Here is a 16,026-nt window from a genome sequence, read left to right on the forward strand (position 1 = left end):
TAACGATGTTTTCACTTCAGTTATGGTGTAATTCAGCCTCAGAATTTTCTTCTGTTTTTGTAATTTCTACCTTTCATTGGTACTCTCTGTTTGATGAGACATCTCTGTTTGGCTTTGTGAACTTTAGTTCTTTCTTTTTTGTTTTTGTTGGACTGAGCCTTGAACTCCAGGCTACACGTGTACTGGGCCAGTGTTCTGCCACTGAGGCTATCCCAAGGTCTCCTTTTTTCTCTAGTTTTTTTTTTAACCTTCATTGTTGATTTATTGTGTTTGTCTAGGAAGTCTGGTATCTTAGGCTTCATGTGCAGTTTCAAATGACTTTTCCCTGTTAATGGGCCTTCTCGTTCTGTCTCTCATTTGTGCATATGCATTTTATCTCATAGAATATATTTGATTGTGTGTCATATTTAAACTAGACAGTTTGAGTGTTCCAGTATGGCTGCCTGGGGAATTAGATTTTTCTCTTTAGGATACATTTCTGCTGCTTGTGCTTGCCAAGTTTGTCATTGGCTATTCCAAAGCTTGAAGTCACTGCTCCATGCTGTCTGTAGCCTGAGGGCTCTGCTTAGGTTACTCATTTGGTAGTCATGTGACACAGATTGCCTTAATGCTGGAAATTGGCTGCCTTTTTTCCTTGGATAATATGAAGCACTTACTAGTTTATGAAATTTTAATAGAATTGATGCTGACAGTCTTATCAGTCTTTGGGAGCACATAGACTTTTGGACTGACCTTTTCTATCATGTTTGCTAACTATCTCGTTCTTCTGATTAACCCTTTATCAAGGAAGATATCAGAGGAATATTGGAAATAATTGTAAATTGAAGGAAATGAAAGCCAATACAGGAATCATTATGGGATATAGCTGAAGCAGATGGAAGGAATTTACAGCATTAAGTGCATATGTGTTATAAAGTGGGTTTCATGAACTTAGCCTGGGGCAAGGCAAATCTGCTGCCAGCTTTTATAAAGTTTTATTGGCACACAACCTTGCAAAAAATGTGTGTACTAGGCTGTGTGCCAATAAAACTTACTTTTCTTTTGTGGTTTGAAAGATGGAGTTTCTGCCAGAGTTGTAGATCTGGGCTGCTGTGTAGTTTTGTGTGACTGGGATTGCCTTTGTGATTAATTTTGTTTTAAATAATGACTCCACAGGACTCAAGTCTCTGGGCCACAGAGTTCTCTCTGGTTCTGTGGCTTAGAAACATGTTCCTTTTGGAGTTTTAAGATTCTGCATAGCTGTCATGTTGCAGCTCTGCCACACAGGCAGCATTGGGGACTGAGCAGTAGGGGTAAAGGAGAAGAGATGAAGAATAGCAAGCAGAAGAGTGAACATTCTTCTGGCAGAGGCATATTTTTTTGATCCTCTCTCTGGAAAGATGATGGTCTGTTCAGTGTATGTTGTGTCTGCTGTGCAGGTCTCTGCTTTCATTTCCAAGCAGGAGACCAACAAAACAAGCAGAAACACAGTTCAAGTTCTGGCCGGTCTTCGTATTTTTGCTTCCTTCCCCATTCCACTTATTATTAAATTGTAGATCTTGAGGCATTTGTTCTTACTATGCTGTCAGTAGGTTCTGCTAACAATCTCGTGCTTCTGAATAACATTCATCAAGGAAGATGGTGCAGAAATATTCGAACTATTGTGCGTTGAAGGAAATGAAACCAATACAGAAACTATTACGGGGGTGAAAGTAAAGTGGATTGGAGGGAACTCCAGCTTGTGTCTAGGTCCTGCGTGTGAGCAGTGCAGGCAGGCCTTACTCCATCTTTATGGGGATTGGAGCCACGTCGACTAGGACTTTCTTATGCATACTCTGTACTTCCTGTTATACCCTCTGTGGAACAGGAAACACTTGTAATTTTCTCCAGGCTCAAGGTTTATAGCATTGACTGGGAGATCAACAACTCTTGGATGTATAGAGGTAAGTTATTTTAAGACAGAGCAATGACAGAAATGATTATAGACTTCTTACTCTGCTTCTGACAACATTGTAGAAACTGTACCTGGGCTTTTACATTCTTATAGTCACCCTATTAGGTCTAAGTACACAGAGGTTATGCAGTTTGGTAAGGCTGTGACTGAAGCCTAAAGACAAGGTAATTGTGTTAGAAGTCTGTTCTCTCAAAAACTTTAACTTACATTTGTAGAAAGTTTTGTGTATGAGCTAAAGTAGAAAATAGTAAAATAAACCCTTTGGATGTTGTTCACCAAGCTTCAACTATATTCTGCTTTTCTTATTTTAACCTTTCAATGTTTTGACAAATTTCCAATGAAGAATGTAAAAGCAAATTTTAGATTATGATTTCTCATAAGCACTAGAATAAATATAAAGATAATAATAAAAATATCAATATAATCATAATATAGAAAGTAAAATCTAATTTCCTTTATATCAGCTAACATCTGTTTGGCGTCCAGTTTTCTCTCATTGTCTCAGAAGTGTTTCTCACAGTTAGTTTAGTTCAGTCTCTCAGTCTGCCTATACACCATTACTTGATGACATGTCTCCACATCTTCAGATCTGCCTGGACCCAACCCTGTCTTCAATAGTCCTTTTGTGATAGGACTTAAAGTTGTTGTTTTTCTGAGATGATCATTTTATTTATTCCAGTCATAAGTTTTGTTTAAAGATTAAATATATTCATTTTACATCCCAATATAGCCCCCTCTTCTCTCTGTACCCCCTCACACCTCCCTCCATTTACTCCTCCCCTTCCTCTCTGAGAAGGAGGAGCCCAGCTCTGAGTATCCACCCGCCCCTACACATCAGGTCACCGAAGGACTAGGTGCATCCTCTTCCACTGAGGCCAGATAAAGGCGGCCCAGTCAGGGGAATGACATCCAAAGGCAAACACACCAGCGTCAGGGACAGCTTAAGTTAATTTAAAATAGGTTTTACTTCAGAGTAGTGTCATTTTTATTGCAATATTTAAGATTTATAATGTGTATTGGTATGGGATGATTTTAGATGTATAGAGAAAGTACAGAGGTAGAAAGGTTGCTCCACCCTGTACCCGGTATGTCCCTGTAAGTTTATATTCGTTCCTGAGGTTCCCTTGCCAACTATGGCGCCAGCACTGCCATACTCTAGTGATGACAAACTGACCCCTGTTGTGATTTGATCAGTCTCTTCACTAATGTTCTTTTCTATTTTCTGTCCTCGAATCCAGGTCAGGATTTGCACTGGTAGTTATTCTGTGTAACCTTTTCTGGACTAAAACTGTTATATATTCCTGTTTTTCATGACCTTGAGCTTCTGGAATCTGCAGCAGGTGTTTTGTGGATGTTCAGTATTAGATATATATCTTTCAGAGTTGGAAGGGTTATGAGTTTCTAGAGATAGGCCATGAGGGCTTTTCTCTATCTCTTTCCTCCCTAGTCTTTCCTGTGATGTAAGCAGAAGCATTTTTCATTTGTTTTTAGCTTGTTCTTGTGATTTTTTTTTTTTAACACACATTAGTATCATCCTGTTTCTTCCCTTCCTACTAAAAGGTAATGCCAGTTTCTGTCCTTAACCTGTGTCACCAGACTTTTTGTTCTGTAGGACAGTCTCTGAGTTTTTGGTGGTGTCCACTTGTATTCAATATAATTTAAGCCGTTCAGTTTTGTTATATTGCTGTGTCTTGGTAAACACCTAGCAAATCCATGATTCTTTTTGTAATTCACAGATATTTTCCAATTTGTCCCTGGATGAGCGCTGCCTTTCCGCATCATTGGTTTGCAAGTACTGGCGTGACCTTTGTCTGGATTTCCAGTTTTGGAAGCAGCTGGACCTTAGTAGTCGTCAGCAGGTATGGAGTTGCATTCTATTAAAAATCCTTATTTGTTCCACTTGGTTGAAGAAAAAAATCTTTATTCTCCCTTCAGATGACTGTAATCTACAATTTTATGTTTTCTTTTTTAAAGAAGTAATTTTCCAAAAAATGTAATGCTACATGCACACACACATGCTCCCTTGCATGCACACACACGTTTGCATATTTAGTGTGGATATACTTGGTATATTTATGAGTTCATGTGAAAGCGAGGCTCCGCAGTGGAAAGGGTAGTTTCGAATGTAAACTGGTAATGGTGAAATTCACTTTTCTTTGTTTCAGTCCTTTCTGTTTCTCCCTTTATCATCATTTCAAAACCACAGGCCTTTTCATTTAGGGAGCTGACATCCTAAGAGTTTAACAGCGGAGAATGTTGGCACTTATGCTTCTGGGCCATGTGATGTACTGTTGCACAGACATTACACGTAAGAATTCATTTCTCTCTGCAACACTAATAAGAGGTGCTGCTGTTTCCTGTTTTATGGATAAAGAAACAGAAGTAAATTGGGTGAAAATAACTTTTTGACAAAAACTTTTGGATGTTTTCCAATTTCCTAGTTGTTCAGTTGGTCAGTAAACTTACATGGTGCCATAGATTAGGAAAAAAGGATGGAATTTGTAGTGCTGATTGTAGGCAGTTTATTAGTGTTCTTGGTTTCATTCTTTAAAGGATATTTAAAGTTGGTGTTTACATTAGAAATATATGAAAACATCTGATAAAGATACAATTTTATTAGAATCCTAAACCGCTGTTGAGTCCCTCATGGCATGTTACCAGTGCTGCATTGGAAGGTACTTGATGACAAGTTTTCTTAAAAGAAAGCAGATTTGTAACATTTGCTTATTACTAGGGTGTGAATAACCCACCATGGCTCATTGCAGGCTACTTGTGTCATGTTATCACGTGCAGATTACAAAGACGTGCATGTAATAGGCTTTTGTGAATTGGTACATGCAGGGTCTGCCGTATACCAGTAGTTTGCATGTGACTCTCACTTTTTAAACAGAGTAGCAAGGTCCAGAACATTCACCTGTAAGCCTTTCTGTCTTGTCTCCTCATTGGTAATAGGCTAAAATATCTGCAGAGCTAGGTACTTACTTGCTCATGTTCCTGAACTGTATGTACAGCAAGCATGGTGCAAATGGAGGTAAGGCAACTGGCAGTGACCCTTGGCCTCCTGCTGACTCAGCTGTTTCCTCTCAGTTTACACTGAGCTGTTTTCCTCTTTCTGGTGGTGAGATCTGGAGGGGAGGAAAAGGAGGAGCTAGTGCTCCTTCCAGCAGACACAGAGGTGCTCCCTCTGTGGCTCTCACTACCAGTGCTCCTTTCAGCAGACATGGAGGTGCTCCCTCTATGGCTCTTACTCCAGTACACTCAACAGTTTCCTTTTTGCCTGTTAACTTTTATCTGCATTTTCTCCTTCTCCTGCTTTTGTCACAGGATTGGAGTAACATTAATTGATTTCTCTTATGAAAACTGGTGATGGGCTGGGAACATGCATGGCTGGTATTTTGTTTACACATTCAGATGGCTGTGTGAGTGAGTTTCTTTTTTCTTTTTTTTTTTCTTTTTTCTTTTTTTTTTTTTTTTTTGGTTTTTCGAGACAGGGTTTCTCTGTGTAGTTCTGGCTGTCCTGGAACTCACTCTGTAGACCAGGCTGGCCTCGAACTCAGAAATCCGCCTGCCTCTGCCTCCCAAGTGCTGGGATTAAAGGCGTGCGCCACCCGGTGTGAGTTTCTTGATAGATGAAAGATGATAGGCTTACTTGTATTTAGCGCTGAGTCTTATGAGTCAAGTTTTCTGACAAGGTGTTTCTGTCACCTCTGCTGCTCCATAGGGGGGATGCGTTTTCTCAGCTGGGTCTTACCTGTGGGGTAGTACTGTGTTAGCAGGAAAGCTTGCAGTTTACATATTGTGCTGTCATCTGATAACAAGTATGAACATTCAGTTCATGGAACTTGGAATATAGTTCAGAATCTTGCCGGCTATGCACAAGGCCCTATGGTTAGTTCTTAGCACCAAAACAAACAAACAAACAAACAAACAAACAAACGGTCAAACACACCACACCAAACCAAACCAAACACCAATTCATGCATCATACTGATTTATATGTAATATTAGCTTAGTTAAAAAACATTTTAAATCTCAATATAGATGTGATTATAGTTTTTGGTGAGCATGAAGCTTTAATTAAAGCAAGCCCCCAAATGATTGATTTCTAGGGTTTAGGGAAAAGAAGCATGTGTATTCTCCTTGTTTCCTGAGATCTCTTGAACTAAATACATGGAGCTTATGCCACACTAGCAGACAGTTTTCTATGAGAAATCATGTGCCAGGAGTCAGTGCAGGCCACAAAGTTAGGGGTCCAGTAGCCCTGCCTCACCACTTGGAAACTGTAGGGCCAGCCTTTCTACATCAGAAGCTAAAAGTTCAGGAGCTTCACTTTCTACCCCGAACTTGAACTCAGGAAAATATTTTACTTATGTTTCCTGGTTTATAATTAAGGCTATGGCCAGAAACATTCACATGGAAAAGTTACACGTCAACATAGGGATGGGTCTTCCAGTGTTCAGCACTTCAGGGCTAATTGCTAACTTTTTGGTGAGAGTGCGTATAACCTAATCTCCATTGAGCATTGTCTTCCCCTCCGAGGTTAGAGGTGCGCTAGTTCTACTCTCACTTACTGACTGGATGATGTGTGTTTGTTTTTGTTTTTCTTACTGGAGTTTGAACCAGGCCCTCTTACATGCCAGGCGAGTGCTCTTGCACTGAGGGAGAGCTCTAGCCTTGCCTGTTTAGTCTCTGTAGTAACCAGACTTCCTTCTGAACAGTCAAGGAGCCCACTCTTGAGTTACCTTATTACCATATTCAGGAAGGGTAAAGGGGCTTGTCATGGATGACCAATGACACTGACACTCAACATTACAAGGGCTTTAGGGAGTTTATAGCAGAAACTGAGAACAGAAGACAAGTATGTATATATTTTATTGTACCACGGTTCTTATTATTACTTGTTGGTAGAAATTAAGTAATACAAAATAGTTTTCCACATCCAGCAAAGTTTAATTTATTATATCTTCTCTTGTAGGTTACTGATGAATTATTGGAAAAAATTGCCTCCAGAAGTCAGAATATAATTGAAATCAACATTTCTGATTGTCGCAGTATGTCTGATACTGGCGTATGTGTTCTAGCATTTAAGTGTCCTGGACTTCTTAGGTATACAGCCTACAGGTGTAAGCAGCTTTCTGACACCTCTATCATTGCAGTTGCTTCTCACTGTCCCTTACTGCAGAAAGTCCACGTAGGCAACCAGGACAAACTCACTGATGAAGGACTCAAGCAGGTAAATCCACGGCGTTTACTGAGAGGTTTCACACACTGATTAAATAACTGTTGCAGCAACATTCTTGCGTTTGTTAATGGAGACTAAAATGAACTGTGATGTCTAAGTAAAAATTACTAATTGAGGAGGCTAGCGAGCTCCAGTGCTGTGGTGATGAGCAGACACGTCAGCTTTGCTGTGCTTTACAGTGAGAGCCTCATCTCTGTGGCCAGCCATTTTGTTAGCTCTCGATTTTGTTAGCTCTTGTTTTTTTTTTATTTATTCAGTTTTTTAAGTTGGTCTATACCATACTGTGCTTTAAGTTACAGTATTCAGTTTAGGTCAGGATACGGTTTTTAAAGTTATTTAAAAGCTCAATTTTCCTTTCATGTTATCAGATGACAGATTTTAAACATGGTTTTAAGATATAAATGGAGGTTCAAATTGAAGAGCATAAAATAAGGAAAAAGTGTTGATTATTTATATTTGTCTTAGTAACTGGAATTAAATCAGTAATACCCTCCCTTTTGACCCTCGTCCTTTGGAATAGCAGTTACCATCTCCTGACAGCCGCTTACTCATGTGTGGAGGGAGGCTCCTCCAGCTGAGTCATTATATCTGGATTTATTGAAAGTTGAGTATGAGGAGAGACTGTCTTTCTTGAGTAGAGTCTGCCGGCTGTGACCATTCACTGTGTTAGTCAAGGATGCCGTCCACGCAGAGGGCAGCCCGTGCCAGGCCCGCTGTCAAGTGACACTCCTCTTTATTTTTGTATTTCTTGACTAGCTTCTTCTTTTACAGATAAAGCATTGTATAACATTCTTGAAATCAATTTACTCTTTTCTAGAGAAGTATACATTTTTATGGATATACTATGATTTTACTTATGATGAGTTTTTAGCATTTCATATTTCACAGCAAAATATTTTTTTTAAATTCAATGTATTAACAGCTGGATTATCTTTATTTATTAAAGTGTCATGTAACACAGTAGGCATCATATTAGCAGACTAGTGGGGATGTTCTCAGTACTTGGGAAAAATAAAATCATAGTTGTAATTGAAGTAGACAGAAATTATCAAGTTTTATAAGGGACAGAATATGTTGTCCCAATCAAATATTATAAACTTTACAACTTTGAAACTGAGAATGTAAATCTCTCTATTATGTCAGTCATTATTAGAGTTAGTTAACATTTCAATGTTTTAGTTACTTATGGGTTTTGAATTATGAAGTTGCTCTATACAATGCAGTATTCTAATAGAGATAGGAAAGCTGTCTGAGTAGTTTCTCTGTAGCTAATTTTGTTCTTCAGTGATCAAAAAGATTCTCATTGTAGCATAGGGCACCATTTTCCTGTTCTTAACTGTTTTGCAGCAAGGTGTGGCAAAAATTGGGCTGTTAGATTGCTCTGACTGACTGAGTAGTGTCTTGGGTATTATACAAAGAGAATGGAATATATATATATATATAAAATGAGGTTTGTGTGCACTGTGTATTCATGTTTCCTAATTTATTCTATATTACTGTGTTAAATAAATGTTGCCCATGACCCACTTAGTGAATTCATTTTATCATCTATTGATACTTTATAAATTGTACTATGGAGTGTATTATGGTTTTGAGTGTATTATGGTTTTAGTAAACCAATCCTTTTATGATTGACGGCTTTCTGTGATTATTATTTTTCTTGAACTCAGTTATTTAGCAGTTCCTTGTTGACTTTGTTGACTCACTGTCCCCCTTTTGACAATAAATGACAAATGGTGCAGAAATGAATGCATGCATTTTATTGGTCATACCTTTGAAATGTCTTTCCTTCAGAAGTGCTACAGTTTGAACTGGATTTAGCAAACACCAAATGTATATGTTTTTTGAGTTAGAATTATTTTTTACAAAACAACTACTTAGAGCATTTCAATTTAAAGCTGTAACAGGTCAAGATTATAGTATTTAAAGTATTGAATTCTTCTTGATAATGTTTCTCCGGCTATAGTGACTTCCTTAAAATTTAGTTGTTTAAAAAGTTTTTTCTTCATTTAGTTTGTGTGCGTGCGTGAATGTACACATGTGTCTCACCTTGAGTTCCAGGGTTAAAACAGGAATACAGTCTTGGTGGCTGGTGCCTGTACCACTGGGCCATCTTGCTGCCCTTTTCCTTCTAAAATTAACTGATTTGTGTGTTTGCACACGTTCCGTGGTGCACAGGAGTCAGGTCTCTCTCCTCTGATGTGGGTCCCAGAGATTGAATTCAGGCTACCAGGCTTACAGCAATGGCCTTTACCCACCGAGTTATCTTGCAAAAAGTTGGACCGTTTTGACTAAACATTATCTTACTTTTAGAATATCACTTTTTGAATATTGATATTTCTTTCCCCATAGAAATCATACTATATAATTTTATCTATGGAAACATTTTACCATTATGTTGTATCTCTGTTGTATTTGTCTAATAAGACTATGATCATGAATCTTGGGAAAAGAACAATTTATTTAGAATAATAGCTCTTTTAGTTTTCTTAATATTTTATCATCTAGCATTTGTATTCAGGCAATTGTTAGTAGTCAACTCATTAAAATCAGTTTAAGAAATTATATCCATTGTTACTATTATATGTGACAGTCCCAACTTAGTTTGAATCATGGAACTCAGATGTTTCTGAAAATAAACCATTGTAGTTGTTTTCAGATAATTAAAAACTGAATTATCAGTAAATTTCGATCTGGCTGTGGTATGAGTTTTTTAGTTTTCAAAGGATAAATGTTTAGGCTAGAGCAGTAGCTCAGTGTTTCTAGGCTACATAGGGCTCTGGGTTTGCTCTCCAGCATTGCCCAAGCAAACAGGGAGCAAACAGACAGAAATGAACCTACAGTCAGTCAACAAACCCCAGTCCATGAGAGGAAGTTTTGAACAGCAGTCTCTAAAGCTCTGTTGAAAGGAGACAGAGGTGCCAGATCCACTGGAAACAGCCATAGGCCCGCAGCAGGCAGTGCACAGGAGATCAGCAGTGCATTGGAGTTAGAGGCTAACCTGGCTTAACAAAGCGAGGTCCAGGCCAGCCAGAGCAACATTACAAATGAAGTCACGCAATCAAAAAGCAATGCAGACCAACATCTCAAAAGCAAAAACTAAGAAAAGACCAACTAAAAGTAGAAGAAATACAGTGTTGTTGCCTTAAAAAAAACCAATTTGTGTTCCAATTTGTGTTCCAGTCTCTTCCTAGGTTGGCAATATTCGTAAAGATAGCAGTTGCATTCCGAGTGCAGGGCACAGGTCCCTGGTCGCAGAGGGAATAGAGTGGATCTTTTTTGCAAGTTACTTTGTGTGTGTGTGTGTGTGTGTGTATGTGTGTATCAAAACTATTGGGGAGTTACTATTGGGGTGATGCAGGCATCATGTAATATATTACCAACATTTTTATGATATAAAAGCAGTAGACATAGATTGAAAATATTTTAAGGCAAATAAAAGAAAATCTTGTCGTTGCTATGTATAGCGTATGAGGAGTCACACAGTGCCTTCCTGAGGCTGAGGATGAAGTGTCTCAGGGAAAGGATTTACGTTTAGCTTTTAGCATCCATCTGAAGTTAGGACTGTCAGGATTGTTGTATAGAGGAAAATGCAGAAAGTCTTGTGCACCCCAATCAGAACACATTTAGGAAAACAGAAGAGCATCAGTTTTCATCACTGGTTGTCTTTTACACAGCGATACCCTGTCTCATAAATTACCCTCCCCCCATAACATGAGGGACCAACTAAAAGTAGAATAAATACAGCAAATAAGGAAGGCGTCACAAGAAGAACGTTCAGGTCATAGCGAACACAGAACCAGGTCGCACAGCCTTTGCAGAGAGTTGTGTGTGTAAGGTTTTGTTTTGCTTTTAAACTTCTGGTATTTACTGAAATGTCTTTTGAAATCCAAGCTGCCAAAGCAGTAAATCCTAGGGACTGGAAGAGGGTCTTGATTTCTCACGTCAGCACATTATAATAATTTACCTAACTTATTTACTTACTTTTATTTCATGTGTGTGTGTGTGTGTGCTTGAGTGGATAGACATGTGTAACGGAGTTTGTGAAGAATGAAGGAGGGCGTCAGATCCCCTGGACCTGGATTGACAGGTGGCCGTGAGCTGCCAGATGTGGATGCTAACATCTGAAGCCAAGCCCTCTGCAACAGCAGCAACTGACCCTAACCACTGAGCCATCTCTGAAGCCCTTCTAACAACCAGTTTTGGACTCAAGTCACAAGGCATGCAAGGATAAAAAATATGGCACACTAGAGGATTTGAAATAGAATCCTTTTTTGAGGGAACCTAAGCAATGGACTTCTGAGAATAATATTTAACATCAGTTTTTTTTTTAAAAAAAAAAAAAGAAAAAAACTATCCTCAAAAAGCTGAAAAAAATCATTCACAAACCTTCCAGGAAAGTTACTGGAAACCAAATAGGGAAAGTCATAAAATCCTCCGATATTTGGAAATTGGATGAACAGTCTACTCATGTGGCTCCTAGAAAAAATGGCAGAGGAATTGAGAGGGTACCTTGGCATGAGGAAGAGTAAACTACCACAGAGCAAAAAGAGGGTCATCTGTTGTAGAGCTTATGGGTACAGTGGTGAACCTCAAAAGCGGGTAGCCGTGTGCATCTGAAGGCTCTCGTAGTGAGCTCGTTTGTTTTCCTCAGGTATTCTGACATTTTGTTTTAAGTGCACATTAAGGACTGCTGTGTCTTTGTGGATTACTTGCTGCTGCCTTTTGACTCCTGTATGCTCAAGTAAACAAGTATATTTAGTTAAAGCCACAAACTCTGCTTAAAGTGTGCTCTTCAGGGAGTGTGGCTTCTGCTTCTGTTGGAAGGTTAGCATTAGCCAGAGTGCCTGAGGCATTTGCTCTCCGTCTATCTGTTTGTTTCTAAGGATTTCTTGTAGCGTGTAGCTGGATGCTTGTACTTTGCTCCGTTCTGACTGTCTCTGACTTTTATTTGGTGCTCTCTCGTCACCCAGATGCAAACATTTTACTCTTTTCTCTTGCATAGTTTATGAGAGAGGTTAGATATGTCATCATAGTTTTGCCATAGGCAGGGTGTCTTTATTATCTGCCTCCCCACACAATTTTTATCTCGTCTTTTATCTTCTGTAGTTGATAACATCCTGCGGTGTCATTTGAGCTTCTCAGCTTGGCATTTGGAGTGGAACATTAATCTGGAGAATATTTAGGCTCAAGTGCCTCACACGCTGGTGTCCCTCCCTTCGCATGGCATCCCGCATTACCTTTTCAGTTCCATCATGCCCCTGCAGCAGGCCAGTGGATCCTGGTCGTTCCATCACGCCTCTCCAGTCTCTTCTGTTTGCTTTCATTTTTGCAACTTACTAGTTTCATAAAATTAAACCCTCATATTCCACTTAGCTCCCTGCAGCCCGCTAATGAGCCTGTCCAAGACATTCTACGTTTCTGCTAAAGTATATTGTCATTTCTAACTTTGATTTTTAGAATTTCTACCTCTCCTATATTCTTCTGCTCTTGCATGTCGCCTATATTTTCCATTAAAGCCCTCAGTATAATAAACCAATAGAATATCCTGGTTCAGTGATTCAGCATTCTAGCTCTGTCTGACTCTAGTTCTAATGATTATGGATTCTCTGTTACTTGTCTACCTATTCATCTGTGCCTTTCAATATATGTTGTGGATATTATTCTTGATAAGTGGTACTTCTGGAAATGATCTTCCTTAGACTGTGAGAAGGACTGTGTGTGGCAGAGGGAGTTTTCTCTGTCCTGTGATGGTCTTTTTAACCGTTTGGTGAGTGTTCTGAATGTTCCATTCTGCGGCCACTTCGACTTTTTCTTCTACCTTAGGTGGGATAGGATGAGCACAGGAGACAGACTGGAATGGTGTATCCCAAAGAAAGGGACTTTCTTGGGTCAGGGAGAAGTAAAGGGGTTAGGTTCTGACAAAACTCCAGCACAGTAGGCTCTGGTAAATAGTTGCTCCTGAGGAAGAGCTCTGTCAACAGCAGAATGTAGCTGGGCATGTGGCACACAACTTTAATCCCAGCACTTGGGTCTCTGTGAATTCTAGGTCAGCCAGTGTCACTAGAGACACCCTGTCTTAACAGAATAAAATGAAATAAAACAACCCAGAATTTTCTGGTGTATTTCAAAAATACTTTCCCTCTTCCACAGTCAGAATCACAAAGTGATTTTTCTCTGATATAATCTGTGGAGACTGGATGGAACTTCTGTCAGCAAAGCTTGTACATGAGCAAGGGCCTTCTAGCCGCACCTTCCTGTGTGTTCTGTTCTCAGAGGGTCTATCCTGAGCCCGTAGCAATTTGTTTATTTCAATTCCAGTTTTCCTATTTCCTGCTGCTTCTGCCAGGAGGTTTTGGTTCTGGTAAAATATGATTATCTGAAGCAATTTGTCCTGCATGTTCATGTCCCTGATGGAGGAGAAGAGTGCTGTCTCAGTTTTCTTGGCTCTTCATGCTGTTAGGAAACAGAGGACCAGAAAGCAGAAACTGTTTGATTAATAGAAACGGGACTCCCGGGTGATGAACTTTATCCTAGTACTCTAATTGTGTGCTCATTATGCTGGGTTATGGAAAGCCCATAGTGCTGCTCACACCGTCCACTGGATGGGTGTGGAGGAAACCTTGTTTAGGGATTGTGCTGGCTAACTTTACGTGACTCTGACACAACCCTCGTCATCTAAGAGGATTCCTCCTATTTGAGAAAATGCCTCCAGAAGATCTGGCTGTAAGTAGATTCATCCATAGGGTATATTCTTAACTAGTGATCAGTGGGGGAAGATCTAGCCCATTGTAGATGGGAACACCCCTGGGCTGGTGGTCCAGAGTTTTAAAAGAAAGCAGGCTGAGCAAGCCATGATGAATCAAGCCAGTAAGCAGTACTTCTTCATGTCCTCTGCATCAGCTCGTTTTCGATGTTTCTGCCCTGTTTGAGTTCTTGTCCTGACTTTCTTTGATGGACAGCGATGTGGAAGGTTAAGCTGACTAAACCCTTTCCTCCCCAGGTTGCCTTGGTCATAGTGTTTTATTACAGCAGAACAGTGACCAAGACAGGGACATATCTTATTTTCAAGGCACCAGTTTTTTTGTGTGTGTCTCAACTAGATGGCAGGCATCTGATCAAGATCTCTTCACTTGGCAGGGTCAGAGCTCCAGTGTCTCCAGCATCCTCTTCCTGCATAGAATCTTGTGTTTAGAAGACTTGTATGCTCTATCTGTGGTTTGGGACTCAGGGCAAACATATAGAGAAACATACAAAGCTTGCTTGATGCTCTTTGAATATTTTTCTGTGGGCCACGGACAGATTTTTTTACAACATGGAGGGATTTGAATGACAACAAGAAAACATACGGATTTGACCCTGCCTTGAGAGTCTAGAACTTGGGATATTTATAGATTAAAATAATGGCAGTTAGTCAGGATTGATCTGCTTCATGGGGTATGTTGTCTAAAACAGTGGCAGTAACTGACATGGCAGTAACTGATGGTTACTCCTTAGGTAGTGAGTCATAATAGCCTGCATCCTGAGACACTCTAATCACTGGCTTGGAATGAGATAATTAAAGGATCTGTGGCACTTGTGCACTTGGTCTTCTCTCTTGCCATGATGTCATTTCCTTGTAGATGAAGCGATCAGTATCACTTGTGTTAGCATTCCATGCAGCCCCCCTAAATCACTGGTCTTAGCCTGAAGCTTCACCAGTGTGGCATCACACAGTGATGTCTGAGACTCCATCAAGACCCCAATTGCTCCTTAGATGTAAGCCTCTTGTCTTTCCAATGCAATGATTGTTGAAGTTTCTGTCCTTTGTTGCCTGGACTCTAAATAGAGTGAGAATAAAACAAAGAGTGCTAGAGTACAACACCACATTTAGCACTCATGAACTGTAAGCACAGGATGTTGCTTCTGCAAGAGCTGAATGTGCTTGTCAACACGACCCTGGCATCTGGCCATCTGACTTAGTCATAGCTGGATAAATAGGCCAGCAGAGTAGTCCCAGTCAGAGGAGTCAAAGCTGGTTGTTTGTTGGGAGCTGTTCGCTCCTCAGGGACAGGAGTGTAGAGGTGAAGTGAGCGCTGCTGGCTCCTTTATTAGATAGAGAGCGATCATTGTGCCCCACTGGGAGGCAGGATGCTTGGACTTCCTCCAGAAGGGAAGCATTTTCTCTCCCTTGCTTATTTGCTTTTTATACTTAATCCATTTCAGCTAGACAGCTGCTTTCTTTCCCCAGAGGATGAGAATTCATCCCCCTTGCCCATATTTTTCTGTCTCTTACCCTTCATCCTGTGACTGAATTCTGTTGTGCTTCTTGTTAAACGAGTATTATTTCTTTATGTTGTCTAATTATATTCTGTATTCATCTGTATAATGCTCTGCTCTGGTTGGGGTTAGTATCTTTCTTCCACCTTCTTTAGTCAGTTTTTATATTTAGCACTAGAGGAGCTCAAAGATTTCTCTTGTTGCATGAGTGCGTTGATGGATGTGTAACCACTGAGTGGAACTTCCCTCTTAAACTTAGCTAGTACACTCTGAAGACTCTGACCTGGACTTGTCGTGCATAAGGGCTGTTTCAGCAGTATGTCACCTTAATATAACTTCAGTATGATTCATTTGTTCTTTTCATCTTGATGTTGGATTAGATTTCCAATTACCTGGTTGTTATGTCTTCTTGCTTTGATATAGTCTCAGAATTTGTAGAATATGATTAATAGCATCCTTATTAAAAGTACATTGGAGATAATTTTTTTGAGAACTTAAGTATCTGGAAAGCAATAGCAACAACAACAACAACAACAGTATCCCCCAAACCTCTAATTCTACCCCCAGGGTTAATTACGAGTACAGATTTCTG

The 16,026-nt window shown here is 39.8% G+C and overlaps 1 protein-coding gene across 1 annotated transcript in view; it reads left to right on the forward strand.

Moving 5' to 3' along the window:
- Nucleotides 1–3,675: 3,675 nt before the first annotated feature.
- The window catches only part of Fbxl17 (F-box and leucine rich repeat protein 17), a 418,487-nt gene continuing 406,136 nt past the window's right edge, over nucleotides 3,676–16,026 (forward strand). The window contains exons 1-2 of the mRNA XM_028755707.1: nucleotides 3,676–3,792; nucleotides 6,909–7,166. Of these exons, the coding sequence (XP_028611540.1) occupies nucleotides 6,987–7,166 (180 nt within the window). The 5' untranslated portion in view covers nucleotides 3,676–3,792; nucleotides 6,909–6,986. The remainder of the gene's footprint in view (nucleotides 3,793–6,908; nucleotides 7,167–16,026) is intronic.

This window comes from Grammomys surdaster, unplaced genomic scaffold, assembly GCF_004785775.1.
Source record: "Grammomys surdaster isolate TR1022 unplaced genomic scaffold, NIH_TR_1.0 126076, whole genome shotgun sequence".
Classification (NCBI taxonomy): domain Eukaryota; kingdom Metazoa; phylum Chordata; class Mammalia; order Rodentia; family Muridae; genus Grammomys; species Grammomys surdaster.